Raw genomic sequence first — 27206 nt, forward strand, 5'->3', positions numbered from 1 at the left:
ATTACAATTAACAGTGTTGATCTTGTTAGCTAGGAGCTCAGTGAACAGTCTTCTGGGAAGTCCCATCAAAATAGTTTTGTTGTCAAAAACCACCTCTTGACACAATTCTTATTCTTACTGAAGAACTTCAATATTATTTTTAGCTTTTTAATTTGGTTCATAAATTCCCAGTAAAGTTGAAGTTGGATTAATAATTTTAATGTTGGCCTACATTTTAGTTCCATAAACAGTGTGCATAGTGTTTGGGATTATTTTGTTGGGAAACACGGTAATGTTGAAGCCTCAACTATCTAAAGGTTTTTTTGGTTAAATTCAGGCTCAAATCAGTTATGTTTTAGCAGAAAGAAGGAGATAAACTGGTTATTGATTGAACACAACAACTTTGTAACAGCATTATAGCGAGACATTGAACTACAACTATAAACTACAACTCGCGCCATTTGCACGACGTTCGCTGCTTTTTTACGGCTGTTATTTTTCTGGTTGTGGAGGACGACGACAGCAACGAGGGAGGAGATAAAAACATATTTTGCCAGCATGGCGTTTACTCTGTACACCCTCATTCAGACCGCTATTCTGTGCACCAATGCTATCGCCGTGTTACACGAAGAGAGATTTCTCAGCAAAAGTAAGTAGCTGTTTGTAGTAAAGCGAATACACTTACTAGTGTATGTTAGCAGTCTGGTGGTCATTATCATCACACAAACTAAATAAGTGAATGAGCTGGAATTCTAACATTTGGAATCTTGCTTTATACATTTATTTACTTAATTCTGTTTCCTGACTTGTACTCTTTCTGCTTATGTGTGTGTGTGTCTTTGCAGTCGGTTGGGGTGTTGATCAGGGAGTTGGAGGCTTTGGGGATGACCCAGGAGTCAAAGCTCAGATACTGAATCTCATTCGTTCAGTTCGGACCGTCATGAGAGGTGAGACATAAGCAGCGTGAAGCAAACATTTTAGGTCAATACAAAATAAGGGCATCTCAGCAATTAGGAAAGCTTCGGAAATATGTAATTTATTCAAAATAAATGTATAATAATGGTTTTTTTATTATTATTCCCAGTCTTTGGAAAGAAAGTTAATCAATTGCAGTTACCAACACTTAAACACGGAAAGAAAATCATGCTTTACTTATGAAACAAAATAGTGCAGCAAAAAATATATATTTTATTTTTTAGGGAAAAAAAATTGTACTACTATAATATCCAGTTACACCTTTGGTTGAAGTACATGGAGTTCCAGATGTGCCAAAATAATTTTTTTGTTTATACATTCACTATGTATTACATGTCCATTGAACATGTGATTTAGTATTGTGCCTATGTAACTGGCAGTGGTGCTTTCTTGGTTACAGAATTAGTTGAGATTAATCATTTTCTCCTAACTTGTGTTTTCTTTCTTCTTCTTTTTTTTACAGTGCCACTGATAATTGTGAACTCAGCGTGCATCTTCCTGTTGTTGCTGTTTGGCTGACAATGTCAATGTAACGCGTTTGCACAGGTTACAAGGAATGGTTGCAAAAATGCACCCTCACACATTGAATAATTTGCACTCTCTTCAAGGATTTCTGTTGTCTGCCAACAACAGAGTGGAAAAACCATGGGCTGCAAAAAATCTCTGCCAAGAAAAGAGGATTCAAACCATCACCTGGTCAAAAATAATTGGAGAATGCTTCCTCACCTGCTGTATGTTTTGTGAAAGCTTCAACTGGTGCTTAAATAACATCCCACAACAAGGGAATAAAAATTACTATTTCTATCTATTCAAAGTAATGTTCTTTATTTTTGATTAACAGTTCAAGTCTTTCATTCAGCTATTTCACTGTTGTGTCAAGAGTTTTAATCATCTACGTTTTTTTTTGTTTTTTTTACTAAACAAAGACGAATGTGCTGTTTACACACCGATCTTAACAGCAGTTAAATATTTTATCAGATTGCAATAGAATGCTTTGAAGCATACTGGTGGCACTAGTTTTGTCTTTGCACTTTCCTCTCCTCAATATCCTCAAGTCAACACACTCATAAACCAGAAATATGAAATGTGAAGATGTTGGTTGGGAGTGATGTATGTTTCAGCTTCCTCAGAAAGTGCTCAGTAAGTTTAAGAAATTCTAATATTTACCTTATCAACTCCAATGATATATTTTACACTACATGTTTGTACATCTTCCATGGTCCACTGTCTTATTATTTCTCCTGACTTGTTATGAAATGTAACCATTTTCATTCTGTGTTACAAAAAATATCTGTTTTTCATATTAGTTTTGTACCTACATTTAAAGGATTTATTGGGACAGGGCCTTCTGGAATTAGAAGCATATGTTTAAGGGGATTGCTACATTAAAGCTATTTTGATGTGTGATTAGTGCAGGTTTAGCAGGGGGAAAGATGTAAGCGATCACAGAATGAGTGGCAGCTTTCAGAGATTTGGATGTTTTTTTGTTGGGTTTTTTTTTGCAATATGTACACATATATTTTTGATTCATAAATAGGAGACATTGTGAAATCTATCTCCAAACTAAATGCCACTCTGTTCTGTTTAATAAAATAGTTTAAACTTAAAACAAATGGAAATTTTTGTAAAATAAATTAAAGGGAAACTCAACAAAAAAAAAAAAAAACTGGTGGGGGTCAGAAACAAAAAATCAGAAGCAAAACTACACTAAAATAATAAACTTTTTTTTGCATATTTTTCCATAAAAAAGAATAAATGTTAGATAAGGTTCCTGGCATCCTATTTACAGAAGTTAATATAAAAAATAAAAAACTGTATGAAAAACAGTAAATGTTGAAAACAACTGTGTTATTCACTCTGGATGTAAGATAAAAAGAGGATCAGTACGGTCTGGCATCATGCAGAAAATATTTTTTATCACTGATAATACCCCCATCTATGTTAAATCTAAAAGACCTACTAATGCGATACATCTGTTGGTTGTTAGTTTGATGGGGCACATATGTTCTTTATTATTCCTCTGGGTGATTATGTGGTTAAGGCTAACCCTCTTAACTGACTAAAAGCTCTGAATTTGAAGGAAAATAAAAATAATAATAACAATACAATATCAAAATTGAAGCAGTTGTAATAAAATGTGCGTGAAGTGCAAAATAGTTTTCGGTTTAGCAAGCTGCATAATGTAGAAAATGTGAAATAATTCTACCGTAGGAAGCGACATCTTAGTTGTAGGGGGCAGCAGCGAGCTCTACATAGCAAAATAGTCGAAAAAGAAGAGACGTCAACAGGAAGAACCGCTGCTGCAGTAAGGTTAAGATTCCTTTTTGTCATGTAAGGTTGTGCTGTCAGTTTTTGGACTTCTTGATTAATTAAAACTGAAGCATTGTGTGGTTAAACTATCATAACAAGGATTACCAGACAAATCTCCCACCTCTGCAAGTCAATAGGAGTAAACCAGCACCATGTTTTTCGTGTAGGTAGAAGACACAAACACAGGAGTTAAATACAGAATAAGAGAATCTTTTATTATTAATTTCTTCACATCTTACTGCGGAGATTTGACAAGAGTTGGGTGCACTATATTATTTCAGTAGTTACTGTATGGTGACAAATTTAAACTAAGCAACATAGAAACGTGAAATATTCATTCTTGAATATTACAGAAACACTGCAGAGCTATATCTCCTGTCTATGCAGTCTTTTTCTTTTTAATTTCTTTGAAATACCTCAAGCTTGGGCTTGTTCCTTTTATTAGACAATTTTCAGTACATTTCCCTCTTGGGAAGGGATTTGAACACATGCAGTCCCATGACAAAGTATAGATAGCTTTGAAATGTTACCATATTTTATCCCATTACAACAGTTGGGATTATATGTGATGGAACAGCTTATAAAGCAGTGGTGTAGTGGTACAATGTCTTTTTTTTATAAATAAGAAAAGTGTGATATTCAGACTTGTTTCCTTTTCTAGTTAAAAAATGAAACCAGTGTCACCAACTCTCCTCAGGAGTCACTTTATCAAAGTTTACAAATTATGCATGTATTCTGTGATGGACTCAGATGTTTGTTGGACAACATTAGCAAAAGAAAACAGCATCATAAAAACAAAAGAACACAGCAGACATATGTAGAAACCGGAGATACAAGACAATTTTTTTATAGTACATTTTAACTAAAAGGCTGTTCAAAGAAAAATCCTAATAACATTTTAAATTAATAATGTTCCAGTTATTAAGACATCTTTAAACAGATACATTTATATTCGTAATATAAATTAACTCAGTGTTTAAATGCCTTTACATGAGCATAAACCTAGTTTAGATTAAAACATTGCTGTGTATTGGTCTGCTACATGCAATTCAAGTAAAGCACACGAATGTTTGTGGTTGTATAATGAAAACTTTTAAAAAGGTCAAGAAACGCAAATACTTTTACAATAAACTAAATGTCTGCAAATATTCTGGAACCAGGAGAAAAAAAGGAAATACTTAAGGGGTTATAAAATTACCTTTACAACTGTGATTCTGTTTAGTATTAAGGTTCTGATTTAATTAAATATCCAAAAATTAAACCTACATCAGTTTTTTTTACAAACATAAAAAGCACAAAAACTACTGAAGAGTACAATATTGCAAGCAGAAAAAGAAAGAAACATTATTTTTTTTCAATGAAACTGCACAAACACACCCACACATACACACAAACAATAAACCTGTCGTCAGCTTGGCATTTCCATGATAGTTCAGTTGATCAGTTGAGATAAATACAGATCTTAATGGCCGGGCCTCATCAAGCATCTATGTGCGTGTGGTCTTTGGTTAGGTATTAAGAGCATTAATTGCAGCATCAAACTGATAACTACATGACAGAAATCCAAACATGTCTAAATAATAACGGATCACAGTTTAAATTCAAACACCAAAAAAACCCACAAATCCGGAATCCAGGCAGGAGCCCCACACATGAAACGGTTCGGTAATCCTCTCAGTTTGTGCCAATGTGGGTTTTGATCAACTCTATAATCTGATAAATTCTGCCATTACCGATGAGAATTATGATTATGACAAAAAAAAAATTGTAATCTCCGAAATAATAAATTATTATGGAAGAATAAGCTTTTTTAAACAGAGTCCAAGCTGCTCTTATGTGTTATCTAAAATGTTCAAAGGTTCTGTTGGTGGCTATATTGGATTATCATTTACTGTTACTGTTGATAGTCTGATTTCCACATTCCCTGTACATTTTTTGGACTTGCGCAAAAGAAGACAATATAACAGAAATATGTAATTCTTCTGCTGAAGCACTCATCTCAGACATTCTATTTTTCCCTTTCAGACCTGCAGCATGGCAGGGCGACGGGCTCTGAAGGCTGTCCTCATAGACCTCAGTGGGACCCTGCACGTAGAGGACACTGCAGTGCCCGGGGCGCAAGACGCCCTCGACCGGTAGGAGACACGCCACAAACCAAAAGAAAAGTCTCTACTTACACTTTACAATGGCAGACTTTTAAATGTGCTTCTGATTGTGCCCTTTTTCCTCGTGTTCTGGGGCTCCCAGGTTACGGCGGGCATCAGTAGCTGTGAAGTTTGTGACCAACACAACAAAGGAAAGTAAGAGGAACTTACTGGAGCGACTCCAACGACTTAACTTTGACCTCCAGGTAAAATATCAGAAGTTGGTTGTGGGTAATAAGGTGTAGTTTTAGAAAGTTAAGAAAAATCATTTCATCTCAATAAATTTGAATGTTATTGAAAAGCCTCCTAATAAATCTATTTAATTAATAAATGTAACCTTTTTTATTTACTATAACTTGTAAACGTCCAGACTGCTTAGAGACAAGCATTCAAAATCTTTACACAAAGTGAATCTGGAGCACTTTCGTTCTGTGAACCTGCAGGAAAAAGAAATCTTCACGTCTCTGAGTGCTGCAAGGAGTTTGTTGGAACAAAAACAACACAAGCCGCTGCTGCTGGTGGAGGACAGCGCCCTGGAAGACTTCACTGGTACCGTAGAAAAAATTCTCTGTTACAAATTCATCTCCACTTTATAAAGTTGTGTTGCTCATCCGTCCATAACAGTTTGAACAACTAGATGAGCTGATAGAGATAACTCCAGACTGATGTCCTTCCGTCTGCAGGTATCGACACGTCGGAGCCAAACGCCGTCGTCATTGGACTCGCTCCTGATCATTTCAACTACCAAACTCTCAATAAGGCTTTCAGGTGAGGAAACTGTTTGTAGATTTACTTCTTGATCATTTCAAAAACAGATTCTAATGTACCCCAGTGCAGGTTTTGGTAGGTTTTTATTTTAAGACATTTTTAAACCTAACTTGATTAACACTCTGCACAGATCCATAAATTGTTGATATGTTGACACATCTTGACTTCTATTTTCAAAACTGTTTTAGACATATTTGTCATGTATGTTTCTTTCTAGAATGATTTTGGATGGAGCTCCTCTTATTGCCATTCATAAAGCTCGTTACTACAAACGTAAGGACGGCTTGGCCCTTGGCCCCGGACCCTTTGTGACAGGCTTGGAGTATGCCACAGACTGTAAAGCTACAGTGGTGGGAAAGCCCGAAAAGACGTTTTTCACACAGGTAAATATTTTTTAAGTACATATAGGGGGTTAGTACAGCTAATAATGTTATAATGTTCTATTTTCAGATCTGGTTAATTTTGGAAATTCTCTGCATGATATATATCTGAAAGAGTATTTAGTAGTCTGCCCTTCAATCTTTGCATGTTACTATCCATCAGCCAATTTAGCTATTGGCCCATGAATCCATCTATCCACAAATCTTAGTGAACTAAGGAATCTGGAATTTTTAAATAAAAGTTCCAGATTTTTTATTTTAGAGTTTATTCATCCTTTGAATAAATTCTGCTTATTTTTTCCTCTACATAGGCCTTGTCTGATTTAGGGTGTTGCCCCAATGAAGCCATCATGATAGGAGATGTAAGTATATTTCTATCTGTTTTACTGATAATCATCTACATCGAAAAGAAGCATTTTAGATGGTCATAAAGCTCTTAATGGACTCAAATGGACATTTTTTCACCTACATTTCTTCAGAAATAAATTTCCAACTATTTTAAACATCTAATAAGTTTAGGTAAAAACTGATATCATCCCATTGAAACATATTTCTATTGGAAGCCACTTACCCAGCGCAGTTGTAAACCTTATGTCTCATTTTCTGCAGGATGCCAGAGACGATGTAGGTGGGGCTCAGAATGCAGGAATGCTGGGTATTCTTGTTAGAACAGGTGAGTCCTCCTGATTATTTGTACCCCTTGGAATTATTCTTGTTACAACCACTAACTTTAAATTAACTTTAACATATTTACTCATATATTCGGTTTTTAAGAGGTGAGCAAGGAACATAAAGTTGAAACAAAACTGAAGGCAGTTTGAAACACGGCTTGCTGTGAACAGAGTGAACATGGAAGGAGGAGCTCTGGACACAATAGACAAATTTTAAACTTTTTTTTCTGTTTTTCTGATAATACTCCATCTTCTCACGCTGCAGGTAAATACAGAGATGGAGATGAAAGGAAAATTGACCCACCTCCTTACCTGACATGCGACAGTTTCCCTGATGCCGTCGAACACATCCTACAGAATCTGCTATAAGCTCCAATCGACTGCTACGAGAATGAAACATTTTGCACTATCAAGCTGTTTAAAATAAATATTGTAAATGTAAGCATATGCACTGTGAAAAACATGTTGTAAAACAATAATGTTGGCTCTGAAAAGCAATATTCAGATGTTTGTTATGAAGGTTCAAATTTATTTGATTATTGCAAAATGCGTCTGTGACCCTCAGTAGCTGCGCAAAAGTAATTACAGAGTGGTACTGAAAAAGTATCCAACTGATGTAAAAAAAACAAAAAAAAAAACTATTTGGATTAATATTTTCAGCCTGGATATCAAACTGACTTGTGCTTTTTCTCCCAGAATGTGTATCTGTCCATCAGGTTTTGGGTCGATGGTTTAGTGTGCACTAGAACCTCCATGAAATCCTCTGTTGTTACAGTTCCCAGCTCAATGACGGGCATGTCCATGTCTCCTGTGGAGGAAAATCACAGAAGAGCCTGAAGTGTTGTAGGGGATCTCCAGTTATGAATGTGTGTTTTTTTATTTACCACAATGATGCGACTCCAGAGCATCAAAGATCTTGCGAACTGGTCTCATGGCTGCTTCCTTGCATGTTAATCTGATGTCACAGCCAGAGTATCCTTCCATCTGCTGTGTCAGCATACAAGAAAGATTCACTTTACAGAAGTAACAGAAATGAATGCAAAAAATAAAATAAAAATATGTCGGAAAATAAAAATATGAAAAATCACATTTATGTTGCTGATATTGGCTATGACAAACCTCTGCCAGCATTTTATAGTCTAAGCTAGTCTGTAGCTTCACCCCACCAAGGAAGCTGAGAGGAGGCAGCCAATGAGAAATCATGGCTTGGCGAGCAGGTGACGAGGGAAGGCCTACTAGAATCCTCTTCTCTAACCTCCTTAGCATCCCGTGGTCCAGCTCCCTGAAACAACAACTGCTTTTGTCACAAATGCGTAGGAATGAAAAAAAAAAAGCCATCGTAAATGCTACAAATGTTTATATTTTATAATGTTACAATCTCAGACTTTATTTTGTAGGGATTTTATGAGATAGACCGACATAAAATAGTGCAGAATTGTGAAAATGATAGAAGAATATAACCAAACAGTACTTTAAACTTCTCTCCAACTTTATGTCTGAGCTGGCTGAATGTATATTATGGTTTTACCAAGGCAGGTTGGAAGCAGCGAGAACAAACACAAGGTCATCTGATGTTGCAAGCCCGTCCATCTGAATCAACAGCTCCGTCTTCATCCGCCGACTCCCCTCATGCTCGTTCCTGGAGACGGACATCTTTTTTCTGCTAAACTGATCTCTATACTCTGCTTTGTTCGCTCAGGCGAATGTTTTCAGCCCTAAACCAATAGCAGCAGAGTTGATTTATAGTGGCAAAGCTCACGTTGAAGTGGTTCCTCTTTGGCCCATCACTGACTCCAGCTCATCCAGGAAGATGGTGGATGGGGCATGGTACCTCGCCAGCTCAAAAAGAACCTGCAGCACAGAAAATGCGTTTACCATAGGTGTAAATAATCTAGTTCAGCTTATGTTTGTTGTGTAACGTGCATCTCAACAAATAAAAAAGTGAATTAACTTAAATAATGTAAAAAGGAGTCATTAAACATATCTTTAATTTTTTTGTTAATTTTGATGATTTTTGAATCCAGAGGAAACAGTTAACCAGTAAACGCTCAAGAAAATCAGGAAGATTTAAATCTCAAAAGGGTGGCTGTTAACAAGGCTGTATCTTAGCATTCTGTTAGAAAGTTGGCATAATGTTTGTTTTTTTTATATTACAGACATGAGCATTTCTTTTTAAATAGAGCTACTTCATCAAATTAACATTTTGATGAAACTCAAATTCATTGAGATGCATGGTGAGTGACAACCTACCCGGACGAGTTTCTCAGAGTCACCTCTCCATTTGCTGACGATGCTAGAGGCTGAGATGTTGAAGAAGGTTGTCTTACACTCTGTCGCCACAGCCTTGGCCAGCATAGTTTTACCTGTGCCTTTGTATACAGGAGACATGGTGATGAGGTTTTGTATCAAGTCCTTAATGGTCAATAAAAAAAAAAAAATATTAAATAAGGTTCCTAAAGGGTCTGGACAAGTATGGAAGACGAGTAAGGTATTTTCCAGGTTTGAATAAGTAAGGACATAAAAAAAAGAGTATGGGAGATTTGTACTTCCACATTTTAGTCCCTATCTCATTCATATATACATCCATCAACACATCCGTTTCTCCCAACAATTCATCCATCTATTCTCTAATCCTTTTGTCCATCTTTTGATTTATTGACCAAACAATCCATCTGTCTGTCCATCCATTGTCTAGAAGTCTGCCCATTGTCCTTTTCTTTACACACTGGTCTTTGCAAGCAAGAGCTAGGCTTGGCACTTAAGAAATGTTGTATCTACCTTGCATTTATAGTCAAATTTTGTATAAATATTTTAATATTAACTAACAAGACATTGAAACCTTTGCAAAAGTGAGTTTGGAACAGAGTGGGATTTTGACGTAAAAACTGTGTGGGAGCCATGTGAATGTGAGCAGTGTGTTACCTGGGGGACCATAAAGCAGCAAGCCCTTCCATGGAGATAAGATGCCAGTAAACAGCTGAGGGTACTGTGAAGAGGAGGAATTAAAGAAAGCAAGAATCAAAAGAGAGTAAGGTGATTAATCCAAGCATGAGCAAGCTATGAATAATACTGCACAAGTCTTCTATAAATTAACCTATTGTTCAATATCTATCCTGTCTAACTACACCGTTTTGGCAGACCCATTAGAAGCTGGGCTATGTGCAAGTGAAGCTGTTGAGCCAGATGAAAAGCTGAGTCAGGGCTCCAAATGCCACGGGGTGCAAATTAGTCTGAATTTTAGGTGGTGAAGAGACTCAAATCAAATCCGCCTGACCTTATAAGACTGAGAATGAATAATAATGGAGACAGACGTTAGAGGCAACAGAGAGGTGGTTTTATTCAATAAAAGAGTCCAGCACTGTATACGTAAGAAGATGGACACATCAGTCCTCATCTTCATCTGGAAATGTCAAGAGGATGCAGACAGCCTGATTCGTTGTCACGAGAAAGGTCTGTATGATGATGATAAAAATGTGCGTGTGGCGGTTATCTATACGCAGTGGCAAAATTGTGTGAACGTGCATGGCTATGGCAAATTTTTACATGACCTTCGGTGTTTGTGCATTCCTGCATCCCTCTCTGTCTATCCATCTGTGTATATGTGTTGCCATAAGATCCCAGTTATAGATTTAATGTCAGTCTAATAGAGCGACCTGACCCCGATGGCCTCCTTCTCTTTAAGCCCCTAAAGGAGATGTATTCAGAATCGAAATACCAGGCGTGGGTGTGTGCCGGTCTCACCTTAATGGGATAAACGACGGCCTCTTTGACTAATCGCTTGGCATCCTCCAGACCAATGATGTCCTCCCACCTCACATTTGGGCTGTGCAAATAGATGTCCTTTAGGGGTGAACACACACACACACACACACAGAGAGAGAGAGGGATGCATTAGGAAGAATACACCGAGGGTCAATTAGGTTTGGGTAAGTAGGTGTCCTTTAGGACGAAGCATCATTTAAGTAATATAGATAGAACAGTAGGCCTTCATTAATACAGCAGATCCGTCAATTTACAACAAAGCCCTTTACTGCTCTCTGGTGGACAGAATCAGAACCATTCATTTATATAAGTTACTGCATTTAACAGTTCATAGGTGCATAAAATATGTAATTTAAATGAATGACAAAAAATATGTAACTTTTTCACAGAATTCCAATTTTTAAGGTGCATTTTTATATGTTATTGCAAAATTTACTACTTCAGTGATTATTATGCCAAAGAATTAGGTACACATGCTTGACTTTATTTTAGATTTTACTAATCCACTCGGTTAAAATACATGCTTAAATATTTACATATACTCCCACTACACATTTGATAAATATTCACTAGCAATTTGAAGAGAAACCACAAACTTTTCACTTCTATGGACACGGTTCTGGGATAATACCGTCTGGGTATTTGACCACTTACAAGTGAAATGGTAGAGCATCTTGATATTCATTGATTTTTTGGCATGTATTTATATTTAAAATATATGAATATTCAGAGCAAAGTGCAACCAAAGTTAAATTCCTTGTTTGTTTGTACAAACTTGGCCAGTGATAAAAATATGACAACAGCTTGTTAATGGCTACAGAATGTGTGTAAACCAGATGGAAAGTGGAGCATTTCTGTAAATATTAGTAGAATCTGTGTATATATCTGAAACTGTATGTATAATTTTGACCCTGTGACTGTGTGTTTGTACCTCACTTATGATTGCAGCAAGTTCCCTCATCTCACCACTAATCCCAGAAAAGCCACTGAGGGGCTTCAGCAACCGCTCCTGCAACATAACCCCCCCCCAAAAAAAAAAAACATATAGCTGCATTTCCTTATAAAAACATTATTTTTATGCAGTTTTATGGTGATGTGACTGACTCTTCCTTTGGTTTTTCTGTGGTGTGTAATTACCATGTGGTCTGAGTGGATAACTGATCCGTTGAAGACATCGTGGATTGTTGTTTTCCCATCACCCATCTGATGACAAAGGCAGAATTAATTAACATGAATACTTGTAGAACATTTATGAATTCTTTAATAAAATTCTTTGTAAAAAAAACATTTTATTGACAGAATTTCACCTGGGAATTTTCAAACATTTATCAGAAAGGCTGAATGTGTTGTTAAATTTGATCGGTCTCAAAACCAGTTCTCTGATTCAGACATCAGATCTTTCTTATTTCATGCTTACTATGACACAACCAATGCTGCCTGAATCAACCCTGTTAAATTTGAAAATGGAAAGTATATCAACAACAAAGCTGATGTAATGTCAATCCCTGAAGAATCTTTTAAGTTATGACTTCCTCTTTACCTTTTTGGTTGAAGCAGCTTCGCCAGCAGCCCCATTTTTGATGGAGAATGTGTTGAACCCTAAATCCAGTGACTCTGGTGTTACAGGGGTGCCATTTTCCTATGAAAAATTTTACATACGTTATTTTTTATCTCTTTGTTTAATTATCTGAGTTGTTTGAATAAAGTGTGCTGTTTTTTACATTAGCAGCTGTTTTCTTGACTGAAATCCCAGTTCGGGGGGACGAGGATGAGCTGATTTTGGGAAGAGGTTTCTGTCTCCTGTGACCAAAACAGACATTTTAACTTGTCAGGACATGAAGACAATTTAAACATCTATGTCATGAATTCATAAGAATGAGTTTTCAAGAGATGTGGTGACTCACTTCTTAACAACAGCACCTTTTGTCTGGCTGTTTTCACCTTTACACAAACAGAAACACTTTAGGAAAGAAAACAATTAATGCTGAAGCAATCTAACATTTTATTAATCTCAATGTGCGTCAACGATAACTTTCTTTCACCTGGCTCTATTTTCCTGATGAGTTTGGGGTACTTCTGGAATTTGACATAGTGATAATTCTCGTACTCCATGAGCACTATCTCCAGATCGACGTTGTCACAAACCTCAAATTTTTTCACACCTCCATTTGTCTCCTGATCCAAAGCTACGGCTGCCGATGCATAACTGGTGGGTAAATACCAATGCACATGTTATATTTCAAATTGACAGACAACGTCAACTGTCCCTGTCTTGTAGCATTCACAGATGCAGGCAAATTAGTTTGGGACCTGTAGAGTTTCTGTAAACTTCTAATTTGTAATCATGACAAAAAACAAACAAACAAAAAAAAAACATACTGACCCTTGCCCAAGTAAATGTTGATAAATGAGAACAAGAATGCTCTTCTTCCTCATCTCGGTCCTCAGCTTATCCTGCAGAAGAGCAAAAATGAACAGGATCAGGAATACAAGATTCCAGTCGCCATAACAGCAATGTGTGTCATTACCATTGTTTATCACGGAGAAAAACAACGATCAGACATAGATAACATTGCTTTAGTTCAGTATGGCTTAGCTATTCATTCAATATGCTTAATATTTTCTATGCAAAAGAAAGACAAGAACCAGAACCTAGGCATAGGATGGCAAAAGGTGCCACCATGCAATGCCTCAGGAGGTAAATATTTAGATATATGACAAGTGATACATAAAAAAAGAATATGTTTGATAAATGTATGAATTTATACATTTATCAAATAATTTATTAAATAATTTTTAATTATTTAAACAAATAATAGAAAATTATTTATAATTAAATTTAAATACTTTTAATTTGATTTAAATAAATATTCCTAATATTGAGGAATAATGTATGTACCTGCATACATTATTATACATTGTACGTGCACATGTTGAAAGTATGTGTGATATTTTGTGAATTTATTTTATTTTGTTTCATTTTATTGTCAGCCTGCTTCATATAGTATAAATATAATTTCATTTAAATTCACACCTTGACAATTATTTATGTAATTTATTTTGTTTAGATTATGACATTTCCAGCCTTATACACACACATATATAACATATGTTGAATGCTATATTTCAATATATAACATACTCAAAATAAATTCACCCAACACAGCTAAACTATTGATTTAATTTAAATTTGCAAATAAAAAGGCAGCAATGGATTGCCAGCAGGGGGAGACAAATAACCAAAACTATACTTCTCGGTATCTAGGCAACCAGACAACGCCGATTCATGTGGCTTTTACAATTAGCTTAACGGCTACCTGCCAAACTTTAAAATGTTTAGTTTTTCATTAATCTGTAAAGTATACCTATATTTAAATACGTAGTCAATGGAAGAAAATGTAATTCCAAACTTTTATGCGTGTTACCCTACCCTAAGTTTGTAAGTGTTACTGTTATGTAGCTAGCTAAAAAATATTTTAGCTATAGGATGTTCTCCGTGTTGTCTTCCTGACGTTACAACAAACAAGAGAGGAATATCAACTCACAGCTTCCCGAGCTTCGTGGGCAATTTTCATGGATTGATAAGAAAGCTCCATCATATTTCTGAAAACCGAAAGCTGCCACGCAAAACAGTGCTACTGGTTATCAGACGCTCTAGTGGTCAGACGCTGTGTTGACATCATAGCAACCAAATCCATTATTAAGCAATATGCGACGTCATCTGTTGTCGCCAAAGTCCGCATACGTTTCCAAAAAAGACGCAGGGAAATAATTTGTAAATCAAGCTCATCAGTAAAATGTATTGTTTTGCTCTATAAAACACATACAAGAACATTTTATTATTAACACAAATGATTTCATATTACTTTATCGAAGTCGTAACTATTAAAGATAGAGAAAAACGAAAATAATCTTGTTGGCCTTTCACCAAGATGGTGTACACTTACTTTTTAATGCTTTTGTGGAAAATTATTTGCCATGTCTATTTTTTAAAATAATAAAAAAAGGACTAAGCAGATAGGTGATTTGGAATGAGGTGCTTTTATACATCAGCCTCTATCTACATATGGTCAGCCAGGGACTTTCTTTCTGTGATTATTTTATAATTTCAAAGAAATTTCTTCGAACCAATGAGAGGTCTAAGTTGAACTCAGTTTGCTAAACTGGAAATGAAAGAAGAAAAGATGTATGCAACAGTAATACACTATATGCTGTTGCTATGATTACATTTCAAATAAAAGTCAGGTCTTTCTAATTCTTACATAAAAAATACAGCGCTGATTTTCCTCAGAAATTATACATTTATTTCTCAACCATTAGGGTTAATATTTAATCAGAAAACTGCACATAATATATTGGTACAGCAATATGTTAACACGCTAATGTATGTAAAATGTTTCAGCATTGGTTCTTTATTAAGTGTTTGGATGAGTTATAAATTCAGGCTGGTTTCTCAGAGTTGACAAATCCAGATGCAGATACAGTCATAGTTCAACATTAAGACAACACAAGTTTATTTTTTTAAAGATGTGATGCAAAATAACACTTGAGCCTTGTAATCTTATCTTATTGTCTTCAGTATGTTACACTCCTAAAAGTTTTACATGTTTTTTTTAAAACATTCAGTAGAAAAATTAAACGGTAATAGCACAGGATTACAGTGCAACGTTTGCTGGGACAGATATGACCTGCACATATTTCAAATAGTTTCTATAACTTAAAATTGTCAGATGAACTATTTGACAGATTTCAAGAACATGAGGGGACATAGAAAACTGAACTTTTCTATTAAAACAAAAATAAACATTTTAACCATTGTACATAAAAAAAAAATGTAGCGTGGAAGGAAATTGCATTGTTATTTTGCAAAAAGTCTGAACAAAAATAGTTACAATATCCTGCCAACTTTTGAATATTTTCAAGACTGCCAAATACAAATGAAAGAATCAAGTCTGATAAAAATTGTTTGCAGTAAGAGAAACCATGCTTTTTCCATCCCTGGTGCTGGTTTGTGTGGGTGATTGTTGCTATGATCCTCCTTATAGAGCATCATTGTGCATAGAAACAAGGAATTTATACATGTTTATGTGGGCTGGTCACTGGTATCATGGTACATTGAAGAGAGATGTTTTAAAATCAGCTAAAATTGATATGTTACCATTCCTGCAGTTTAATGGTCCTTTAATGAAAAACTTCCTGAGCAATCAGGATTCCACCCCCCCCCCATCTTTTGGCACATGGGGAAAAGCAGTCATCCACATCTCCCACCCGTTACTGCACAGAGATGATCAGACGGCTGAAAGAATGTCCGCTTTTCCCTGCACTTTCAAAAAGACAAGTTCAAGAATTTCGAAATATTAATGACCACAAAAAGCAGACAGTCAGTGTAGAACCTAATGCTGGATACCCTAGCAAATATTAGCTGGATAAGCTTGACAATTCCAGGAAGATCAGCATGACAAAATTTTTCCCAACTAGTTCTTTTGCTTGAGTCTATGTGAGAAAATGTTGTACTGTAGATGACAAGATTACTACTGGTATCTTAGCAGCAATATGATTATTTGTTAATTTGCTGTTTTATTGTGTCAATTGTGTTAAGAACTTTGTTTCTGTGAAAATAATCACAAAACTGTTTCTCAAGGTTATCACACAACATGTAAATATCAGCATATTTTGTATTTGTGAGTTTCGGGATGTTTTTGGACAATGAATGACAAATAATCAAAAATTTGGCATCAGAAACTGTATGGCCTCAAAATCAATAAACCAGACATCCAGAGAACTGCTACACTTGAGCGGTCTGACCTGTCACAGGGAAATATTTAGTGTGGGGTGTCAACTGTTTTGTAGATTTCCAAGATCTGATGTAGTGTAACTGTGTTTGTGAAATTCATTTATATACTCAACAGGATTTTTAAGAGAATAACTGTAAACTGGATTGCCATAAATTACGTTACAGTTTTGCTCCAGAGAACCTTCTGCATAAAAACTCCTGCTCCTCATAACAGATTTAAACTGTGGACAGCATTTTGATGTCCCATGTCAATCTGGAAGTATGTGATCATCTTCTGTTGCTTAGAAGATTGCGGCCTGTGTAAGTAGCGTGCCGGCCTCCAGCATCAGAGCCTTTAGGTAGACACGGACGGTGTAGTACATGGTGACAAAGTCCTGGGTGCTGAAAAGGGTGTCTGCCAGAGCAAAGCCAAGTGTGGAGGGAATGAAACCTCGGCCGTACTCCACCATCCACGTCCCAGCGCTCCACTGGACCGACGTGGCTTCGCCCACTTCATGAACAATTGTCTCACCTGAGGGAATACATCATGGATGTAGAAAAAGATTCAATAACAGATATTTAGGCACATAAAGTGGGAATCAGAAGAGCATGTATCAACAAAAAAATGTTTTTGAATTAGCTGAAGAATACGGTTGCTCAGTAGACAGACCGTCTCTCCATTGTTATGGATTCCATGTACTTGGTATACAACTCTTATGCCATTGTCATGGAGGAGCCTTCACGAGCCGGGACTTACCGTAGTTATGAGTCCGTGTCAACATGCGGGCACACCCGCACACGCATACACACAGACATATATACAATCGCTAACTTAATTTTTGTTGCAGCTTAAACTGACGCTATTCATTGTGGGTGCACATGCAGTGTTTCTGCTTCAGCTAACATATCCGTCCTAACCTGTTATTTTCAGCTTCAAAATTTTTCCCGGTTCTATTTTCAAGCAGGGCTGTTTCCGCGCCGGGAGGGAGTCACATGATGACGTAGTGATGTCATCAGTACCTACTGAGTGTTTTCTATTAAATTGAGTATTGTATTGTATTTTTGACCACAAGTTTTATTTATCTATGTACTTTTTCCCCCCTATGGTATTTACTATTTTGTATACTTTAAGAGTTTACTTGAGTTAGAAATAATTGTTTGGTTGTTTTTGCTTGGTTGGTCTTTCTGTGGGCAGAGCCTGTGGCCAGTCAGTTTTGTTTGTTCAAAAACAACCCGTCACAGCCATCTGCATGCTGATACTGCCAACTTTGACTCCACACAGAACCCCAACTTAAAGTTTTAATTTGACCTTTTCATGAGTGTCTGATAGGGGTTGAACCAATTAGTCGACTAGTCGACTAGTCGACTCTCGGACATCTCGCGAGTTTTTACATTTCATGTCGACTAGTCGCAGTCATGTGATTGCCGGTGGTGACAGCCTGTGCTGATCTGACAGCACAGTATACGCCACAAGACACAAGAAAAATAAGTTAATACATTAGTTTAAATGATATGTAGATGGATGCATATTTGTGGTTTTACAGTGTTTTTAAAAGGAGATGGAGTTGCAGCTGCAGTCAACTACAAAACACGAGCCGTCTAAAACTCGCCCCCTTCCTGCTATGGATGTCACTTAGCCGGCTCGCGAGTGTCTTTGTCACGACGATCTAACTAATACATTATGATGTTATGTTGCTGATTAAATAAAGATCTGTGGTAATGTCATCTAAAAGATGTGTGTTTCCTTTTGAATGTTGGTTTCCCAGCAACTTATTATTTATCATAAACTATCCCGATGTTTTGTTGTTTCACTTGTTGCTGTTCTGTGTAAATGCCGTATTTTTCCGTGAAAACGGGTAATAGGCTAAAGCCTGTACGTTACTCCAAAGCTTTGCGTCTTGCGTTGCTATGGCGTCTAGCGACTAGTCAACTCGACATCGACTCGACTTTTATCATGTTGACGTTGACTAGAAAATATCTGAAATCGTTCAATCTGCTGAGTCAGCAGAGCTTCCTGCCGCGCATCGGGCGGAGGAGAAGCAGGTGGTTTCGTTGAATTCAGCTGTAACCAAACGGGATCCGTTCATAACAAGTTTGGCTTGTGATGTTCCAAAAGCACCATGTAGTCAGTGTGATAATTTGACTCCTATAGTAACTATCCAGAGATCATCAGCATCAGCCGGTGTTTAGAAAAAAAAAGTCAGACCCGACTTTGTGCAACAAACTTTTCCCCGCTGCTCACGAAGAATGATGTGTTTATTGCTCTTTTAATTCTCCATAATAGACTTAGTAAAAGCAGGAGAAGGGGAGTGTGTGTGTGTGTGTGGAGGGGGGGGGGGTCAATATTTGCCGTGAAAATAGCTAATAAAGCCTCCAAGTAGTTGTGAAGGGTTTTTGCGCTTACGTCACTATGACGTCACCGCGACTAGTCGACATCGACTCGACTATTATCATGATGTAGTCGACCTTAAAAAATATGTAGTCGTTCAACCCCTAGTGTCTGACTCTCATATCATGTAGATGGTATAAAATAAACTTGACAGTGATTTCCACCAAACAGTGCTTGACATTTGTTTTTTTCCACAACAAAACAACAAATGCTTACCCAAAGCGTAAGCATTTGCTTTGCCAGTCCATTACACACTTCTACACTGATTTTTCAAAATCTATTTTAAATTTCAGAGGATATGTGTCATTGCAGTTGGAAAAAGCTTTAAAACTATTTATAATGTGCTCATTTGATTAGATTGCAAAAACATTTCATCATGTACATTTGAGTTCTACTGCACAGTTAGCATAGCTACAAATCCATCACAGATATGTGGATTTAAATCTCCTACTTTGTTACCTGGATAGTACACTTCACTCTTGGTGGTCCCCTCCTTCCACTGCCTGAAAGTACCTGAGATGATGGTGTCAGAGATCTCCGCCCAGTATCGACCTGACCCAAACGGAAACGTCAAAAAATTAAGCTGCAATGTTTGAAACCTAGCAAAGTCTTAACAATTCTGAAAAAAAGAAGACAAATAGGGAGATTAATGTAACCTGAGTGTTTTCTTACCCGAGTGTCCTCCAGTGTCCACTGCAGTACCAAACAGCAACAAGTACTCTGTGAAGGAGGCGTGGAGGAGACACATGGAGCCCATCCAGCCTCCAGCATTCACAAACACCCACTGCAAGTCCTCATCTGGTAGGATGTGACCCGGATACCTGGTTTAGACACACATGGCCTTACAAAAATGCTATAGTAAAATAAAACAACAGAATATCCCTTTTTTTTTTTTCAGATCTAGTTTAACACATGTAAGTGAGGTGTGTAGCAGTGAACTGTTCTCAGTTCACTGCTACAACTGTTCTCAGTTGTAGCAGTGAAATAATGTCAAGTTTGTGGAATCAAGAATATAATGTGCACAATTTGTGATTTATTTTATGGTATGTTGGAAATATAAATGGGTAATAAAAAGAGAGCCTTTTTAAAAACTCTTTTTTGGTTTTAAATAGACAATAAAAGACATGCTTAACCTTTACAGTACAAATAAATGTCTCATCTGCACACAACACTGAAAGAGTAACATAATTTGTAGAGGAAAACTGATACAAATTTGTTTCTGTTAAGGATTTGGAACACCTTTATTTAGTGCAATCGGAAAGCAAATTCAGTGCAAATATCCCTTAAATAGATTAAAGGGATATTTGAAGGCAAATGTCCCAATTTAACAATCTACATTCACTCTCTGACATAACAGTACCATAAAGTATTCTCAAGCATTGCATTGTTACCTCTTTCTGAGTTCCACCACCACTTTGGAGAAAGCTTGCTCGTGGTCCTGCCCTGAAAAGTCCCAGCAAAAATAGATGCAATTTAGACCCTTTGGACGTCAAGTTCTATTCACCGAAATAAAACGCAGCAGAACTCATTTACACTTAAAACGCAACTTACCTGCATACTGTTTGACCAACATAGCGACCTCTTCATTACTAAAAACGTACTTCTTTGAGGCCATCCAGTACCGCAGTAGCAGCACAACCACGACAATGACTGCACAGAACACTAACAGTTTAGAAAATATTCTACCAAAAGACATGGCCACAAACAAAACTCGCAGGCAAAAAGAATGCAGCAGGTTAGACTACATGCGTGCAGACAGGTTGCTAACTGGTTGCTTCTTCCTTATCACGTGAGCGCTAAAGATTGCGACTCGACCAATCACAAATCTTATTATGTCGCATGCGCAAAATGATGAGACTTCTTATTGTTCTCGAGGATTCGGTTCATCTGGCTGAGATCTTTCAGTTCCCGATCAGCTCCTTGCTTGGAACGACTTCTGATTTTGAGAAACTTTATCCATAAGAGCATATAAAGGGCTCTCAAGTTTTTTTTTTACATTTTTATTTTAACTAGTTATGCTAAGCTATATCTATAAAATGTTAGACCATTGTTCCAGTACATCTGGACTTTCCACTGCCTTTTATTGTGATCATGTGGATCTTGGCATTTTTTTTAAACTTATTTTATGATATAACAAGACACGATCTAAAGGCAATTTAGGACAGTACCAGTTAGGAGTTAGGAACTGAATAAGTTAGAAATTGGCCTGCACTTGCATACTGTTGAAATATCCCAAGTAATAAGTTTAATCCCTGCATTTCATCTAACCTCATGCTTACTAGAATGTCCTCCAGACCACCACTTAAAGAAGACACACCTTGATTTTTGCTGTAATTTACAAGGTTGCTGTTGTAATGCTGTAATCATACAAGGGGTTGTCAAAAATGAAGATTCAGGGAGACATGGATTGGAAGCAGAAATTGTCATGGCTTGATCAACCCCATATTAGCATATAACTTTGATGGATAGTAAATGTCATAATGACTAAATGACTATGTCATAGTTAAATGATGACATAGCCATAAATTAATATCAATTATATTTTCAATCATAATTGATACTCAACACAGAGGCATCCAGTCTGTGCCGTTCACCTAAAAGTGCTGGTACATTTAGTCGGCTCAACCGCGACCGACCCATAGATAGTGGGCGGGTCCGCTGCAAGGTTGCCAGAGCACAGTCAAAACCTTAAAAAATGTCTTAAATTTATGTTTATATTTTAAGAACAGGGACATAACAACTACATGTTATATTTTCTACATTGTTTGTTCTGTTCTGTACTTTTAGTCTCACAGTTACGCTTATTTCTAATGAAACCCTAAGGTGTTTTATGATAATGATCCGTCCCAAACGGAACGCCTTTTCGCAGTTTCTTTTCCTCTATAGGCTAAAAGGATAGTGGTTGACAGTGTGGGACCATGCTAAAGTTCACAACTAGTTTATAATTCATTTGTTCAACATCGAGTTGAGAGTAAAAAAAAAAAAAAAAAAACGAACAAAGATCATGAGCGGGAATCAAGATCTCAGTTTCGATCCTAAAGGTATGTACGGACTTTAGCACCGATTCATTGTGAAGTCGATTCATTCAGGATATGCTGAGGACTTTGTTTACAACAGACTATATGACTGCTGTTCCAGTTTACCCAAACGTGAATGTTTGTGTTTCCTGTTCAGTGGGTAAAACACTGAAGCAAACGTGTCATAATGCTTAGTCTGCAGCATGGTTTTCCAATAAACACGCAGTCAGCTTGGCTTTCATGTGACTTGAGTTCCTGTTGTTTTTATATTTGCAAGTTGCGATATCAGCAGCTTTGCTCCTGAATGTCTGTTTGATGCGTTTCTTGTAGTAATGTAAATATTGAACGTCGCTTACATTTAATCTGTTTTCAGGAAGGTAAGAATCTAAAAATCTTACTAGTTAATCTGAAACTGTGGTCGAAAGAGAGCCAAGTCCCTTTAAAGTTTACTAAAAGCTGCGTTGTTGAAAGAGGAAACTCATGCAAGAACATACTCTGTCTGGTCAGAGGGGAACCAAAGTAGACACAGTGAAGCATGGTGGTGGAGGCATTGTGATGATGGAATGTATTTTTCAGCATGAAAATGAAAGCTCGTCAGAGCTGATAGGAACACAGTTGAAACCTGTGTTCCTATCAACACAAGGGTTATGAAGTTAAAAACAGGATATGCATGGTTTGTTAGAGGCCGGAAATAACTTCCAACAAGATGACAAGCTCGAACTTAAGAGGGATGAAGTACATCAAGATGAAGTTGTGTAGAAATGTGTCAACACACATCGAGTTAAATGGTTGCAATGTGACAACATCCAAAATCCCGCCTCCAAAAAAAAAAAAAAAAAAAAAAAAAAAATTAAGGGTTGAGAACAGTACTACACAGAAGATAAATTCTGCCCTTGCCTTTATATTATTTTTTTATCTGTTCTGTTTTTACCACCAGAGCATCAGCATCTGCGTTACAACCCGCTGAAGGATAGCTGGGTCCTGGTTTCGGCCCACCGCATGAAGAGACCCTGGTCTGGGCAGGTAGAAAAACCATCTGAGGAGCACATACCTAGATATGATCCCCGCAACCCACTCTGCCCCGGCAACACGAGAGCCAATGGAGAGGTAGGAAGACTACCTTAAATAAGAATAGGTTTCAAAACAAATTAAAATGTTGACTGCTGGGGTCCTAAGATGAATGTTTAATTCTCTAAAATGATATTGTCTAGATTATGATTTCAAAACTAACATAGCCTATCATGCTCCCTTCTTCAGATACAAGGACCTACATGACTTATGTATCACATTGCTGTTGTCACCCCTGGTATGACTGATTACTTACATTTAAGTGTTCATTGTTTTCCAGGTAAATCCAAGCTATGACAGCACTTTTGTGTTTGAAAATGACTTCCCCGCTCTTCAGCCCGATGCTCCAGATCCTGGTGAGTGTTTGTGCTGAAGCAATATGTTACCCAATATTAAAAATTGCAGTAGCAAGAATTCTGCTCTTATTTATTGTTGTAATGTTTTATGTCCTAAAAAAAGATGTTTTTCTGGTCTTTAGGCTCAGATCAGCATCCGCTATTCCAGTCGAAAGCTGCCAGAGGTGTTTGGTAAGAGAGCAGCTTACTAGCCTGACAGTGGTAGTACACAAATAGTTGTATTACTTTACCTTCTTAAGACTAAGCCAAGTTATTTAAATTTTAAAGCAAAATTTCAGTTCTGTTCAAAAGAAATGTGTTTTTTTTACCAGGCTATTAAATAGTATAATTTTGTAAAATGTGAAAAACTTGTTTGCAAGTCTCTGTTATGCTCTGAATTAGTTCCCTTCATTCTCTGTACACACATTCTATGTACATTCACATGTGGATCTTAAAACCACCAGCAGATGGGGATCTTTCCCCACATGTTGCCTTTTCAATAGGTATTGACTAAATTTACTTTTTGTCATATTTTCTTTTTCTATGAATAATAACTAATTTCACATTCATATAAAGTTCACGGTGACAGAACCAAAAACTTTATTCTTTTTTTTGTAGAAATAATGTTTTCTTCTTCCTGCCACCCTCACCTCACAGAACTTTTGTAGTCTTCTACAGATCATTTTTGAAGACGTGACAAACCCAGCTTGCACTTTTTTATCTTGTCACAATACAATTGTCTGTTTGTTGATAAAGCTCAAGAGCAATTCCCTGTTTTTGTGGGTCTATGTGAATGATTGTGGCTGACAGCAGAGTTGCATAACAACTGAATAATAGATTAAATCAAACATCTTCAGTGAGTGTGCTGGTTAAAAACTGAACTATGGGTTTAATTCCCTAGTGTTGGCAGATGTAGAGGCTGTCAGGTACTCACACTGTGAAAAGTACTGATGCAGCGGTGATTGACGTGTTGTGCTTTCTCTGTTGATTTTTTAAATATCAGAAGTTTTTTTTTCTGTGTTTTGGAGTCTGAGTAAGTCGAGGTTTTGTCTATGTCGGATGTTTTTCCTCATGCAGTATCTGCGTGCATCTTCCTGTTGTGTTTGTCATGCAGACTGTGTCTTTATTGGGGGTGAATAAAAAAGGAAACTTTGAAAATAAGCTATAGCTTGTTGCCCTGGAGCAACTTTCACAGAGCCAATTAGTGAGGAAAACAGTATGGAAAACAGAATTTAAAGGATCTGGGTCATGGGAGACAAAGAAAAATGGGTTAAGGGGAGCGATAAGACTGACACTAATGATTTATTGTATCATTTTGTTTTTCAGTTATATGCTCCCAATTAACACCGTTGTGACGAAAAATGTGGTCACACTTTGTTTTGCTTTCTCATTTTAATTATCAGGTTCCTTAAAATTTCCTTGAAAGGTCATCTTATGCTGCAGGAATTAATTAGCGCTTTTGCTTAGATGGAGCTCGACCAATCCAATCAGTATGTAAAACAAAACTTAATATAAAAGTAATGTTTCCTATATTTATTTTGACTTCTCAGTTTGTTTTCATAAGTGTCAGTTTAATTAATACTCACCTGCTTCTGAAGCTGGAGTACCTGGAGAGATGCACAAAGAGAACATTCGATCTCCATGCAGAAAGGCTGGGACTTGAACCCAGGACCTTTTCTCTGCTACGGAACTGTGCACTGCTACCTCTCTATAAAAAAAAAAAAATATATATATTTGATGTTCATAAAGCTCATTGTCTTAGATGTCTTCACACAAAGAATATAAAGAGGGAATGCTAAATTTAGCTTTGTTTTTGGACATAAAGCTGTGCACCAAGAGGATGTAGAAGATGTTTTTTGTCCTTAACACATCCAGAATGAACAACACAAGCAGTTCTCTACTTCCAGCATCCTAGCAATGAACTACAGTAACATTTTGCAGACTTTATAATGGTCAGATATGTCTCTTTACCTGAATACTTGACAGATTTCTTGGACTGCCATTGTAGTAGTGTAGTATTCTAAATAAGAAGCTGTTGCATATCAGTCAGTACATCTTGGTAGTTAGGTGTTTCCAATGAACTCTGTTCATAATCCACACATTTTTGTATATTTTTAAAATGATTTTCTGAAGATTTCATGCCCCTGTTTTCATTGAGTGCTTCTGACGCCCATATAGACCAGTTAAATTATAAAATACAAAAGCTGCTGATCAAGCAAAATAATTTAATAATCTCCAGCTGATAGTTATGATCTTTGAGGTTAAAAAGTTAGGTATGAAATGAATCCGTCTGCTGTGGGGAACTTCATTTCAATAATTCATCAATTCGTAACTGCCAGCTTGACATTTTGTACTTGATTTAAAGTACAAAATGTCTACCTATTGTCTACTTTAAGGGAAAGTGATTACTGGACAATAATTTATACCAGCCTGTAAGAAATTGCTTCTTGTTTGGTGTGATCAGACATCATAGGGGATCAGAAACCAAATAAATGGAAATTGGGCTCCATACAGTGTTTTCAGAAAATATAGAATTGAGTTATATTATAGATACATTTTGAGCATTGGAGCTTTTGCAACAATTTATAATTTCATTAGAACTAAATGGCAACAGATCGGTTTGTAATAGGGCAAATTAATGGCCAAAGGAGACAAGACAACAAAACTGAAAAAACAAATAAATTTTTGTGATAAAGAAATTTCCTAGTTTTTACATTCCTTTTTTGTAGCAATGGTACATTTTACCTGGGTTGTGTTGTTTAAGTTTTAAATAAAACACATTTTTGATTAAGGGAAAATGGTTTGAGAGAGTTTACTTTAGGTCTTCAATATGTTAATCATCTCAATAAATGCTTACTGTATACAGATTTTGACAAAATGAAAAAAAAAAAAATTCTGATAAAAATCTGTTTTGAACTGTTCTCTGGTCAAAATACCCTTATCTTTCTTTTTTTAATTGCTACTAAATATTTTTTACAATGGGCTGCACAGTGGCGCAGTTGGTAGAGCTGTTGCCTTGCAGCAAGAAGGTCCTGGGTTCGATTCCCGGCCCGGGGTCTTTCTGCATGGAGTTTGCATGTTCTCCCTGTGCATGTGTGGGTTCTCTCCGGGTTCTCCAGCTTCCTCCAACAGTCCAAAAAAAACATGACTGTTAGGTTAATTGATTTCTCTAAAATTCTCCCTAGGTGTGAGTGTGTGTGAGTGGTTGTGTGTCCTGTATGTCTCTGTGTTGCCCTGCGACAGACTGGCGACCTGTCCAGGGTGAACCCCGCCTCTCGCCCGGAACGCAGCTGGAGATTGGCACCAGCAACCCTCCCGACCCCATTAGGGACAAGGGTGAACAGAAAATGGATGGATGGATGGATATTTTTACATTGTGGTATTAGGATAAAATTATGAAATTATTTTTGCCATATTGTCCACACAGACATCTACAATACATTCACAGTAACTAGCAACATTTTAGTTTTTTTGCTTTTACAGTTCAACTGGATTTAGAAACACAAATGCTCTGAGAGCTCTCAGCTCTTGTAAGTCTTCTCATGAACAATTCATAAATACAGACCATTCTTTTTTGCTCTGAGCATAAACACCAAAGTCGTATTCAATTATTGATTGCACACTAGCTGCTTTTC

The 27206-nt window shown here is 36.8% G+C and overlaps 5 protein-coding genes across 8 annotated transcripts in view; 3 read left to right on the forward strand and 2 right to left on the reverse strand.

The window, feature by feature from the left end:
- The first annotated feature begins 481 nt into the window (after nt 1-481).
- Nucleotides 482-1855, forward strand: ier3ip1 (immediate early response 3 interacting protein 1). Its single transcript, XM_044096381.1, has 3 exons — nt 482-628; nt 825-926; nt 1418-1855. Exons 1-3 carry the CDS (start codon nt 538-540, stop codon nt 1471-1473), a joined length of 249 nt encoding a protein of 82 aa, XP_043952316.1. The 5' UTR covers nt 482-537; the 3' UTR covers nt 1474-1855.
- Nucleotides 1856-3156: 1301 nt separating this feature from the next.
- Nucleotides 3157-7669, forward strand: hdhd2 (haloacid dehalogenase-like hydrolase domain containing 2). 4 transcript variants are annotated; one of them, XM_044096383.1, is made up of 9 exons: nt 3157-3264; nt 5290-5399; nt 5512-5614; nt 5852-5957; nt 6092-6176; nt 6394-6559; nt 6868-6918; nt 7166-7229; nt 7493-7669. In XM_044096383.1, exons 2-9 carry the CDS (start codon nt 5299-5301, stop codon nt 7594-7596), a joined length of 780 nt encoding a protein of 259 aa, XP_043952318.1. In that variant the 5' UTR covers nt 3157-3264; nt 5290-5298; the 3' UTR covers nt 7597-7669. The 4 variants fall into 4 exon arrangements, with proteins under 4 accessions (XP_043952318.1, XP_043952319.1, XP_043952320.1 ...); XM_044096384.1 differs by having other exon boundaries at nt 3157-3259; XM_044096385.1 differs by having other exon boundaries at nt 3185-3285.
- A 58-nt stretch (nt 7670-7727) lies between these two features.
- Nucleotides 7728-14694, reverse strand: katnal2 (katanin p60 subunit A-like 2). The gene is made up of 16 exons (XM_044096382.1): nt 14535-14694; nt 13373-13443; nt 13032-13195; nt 12894-12930; nt 12711-12789; nt 12530-12628; nt 12127-12192; nt 11921-11998; nt 10969-11067; nt 10150-10213; nt 9478-9596; nt 8987-9078; nt 8756-8866; nt 8347-8509; nt 8112-8214; nt 7728-8035 (listed from the first exon to the last, which is right to left on the reverse strand). The coding sequence occupies exons 1-16, from the start codon at nt 14586-14588 to the stop codon at nt 7896-7898; spliced, it is 1539 nt and encodes a 512-aa protein (XP_043952317.1). The 5' UTR covers nt 14589-14694; the 3' UTR covers nt 7728-7895.
- A 785-nt stretch (nt 14695-15479) lies between these two features.
- On the reverse strand, nt 15480-20953 carry sigmar1 (sigma non-opioid intracellular receptor 1). The gene is made up of 5 exons (XM_044096388.1): nt 20703-20953; nt 20543-20594; nt 19824-19972; nt 19611-19703; nt 15480-17294 (listed from the first exon to the last, which is right to left on the reverse strand). Exons 1-5 carry the CDS (start codon nt 20845-20847, stop codon nt 17065-17067), a joined length of 669 nt encoding a protein of 222 aa, XP_043952323.1. The 5' UTR covers nt 20848-20953; the 3' UTR covers nt 15480-17064.
- Nucleotides 20954-21865: 912 nt separating this feature from the next.
- galt (galactose-1-phosphate uridylyltransferase) overlaps nt 21866-27206 on the forward strand; it is a 28055-nt gene continuing 22714 nt past the window's right edge. Inside the window, exons 1-4 of the mRNA XM_044096389.1 lie at nt 21866-22192; nt 23106-23275; nt 23517-23592; nt 23715-23763. Of these exons, the coding sequence (XP_043952324.1) occupies nt 22156-22192; nt 23106-23275; nt 23517-23592; nt 23715-23763 (332 nt within the window). The 5' untranslated portion in view covers nt 21866-22155. The remainder of the gene's footprint in view (nt 22193-23105; nt 23276-23516; nt 23593-23714; nt 23764-27206) is intronic.

The sequence above is a fragment of the Gambusia affinis genome, linkage group LG17, assembly GCF_019740435.1.
Source record: "Gambusia affinis linkage group LG17, SWU_Gaff_1.0, whole genome shotgun sequence".
Lineage (NCBI taxonomy): Eukaryota > Metazoa > Chordata > Actinopteri > Cyprinodontiformes > Poeciliidae > Gambusia > Gambusia affinis.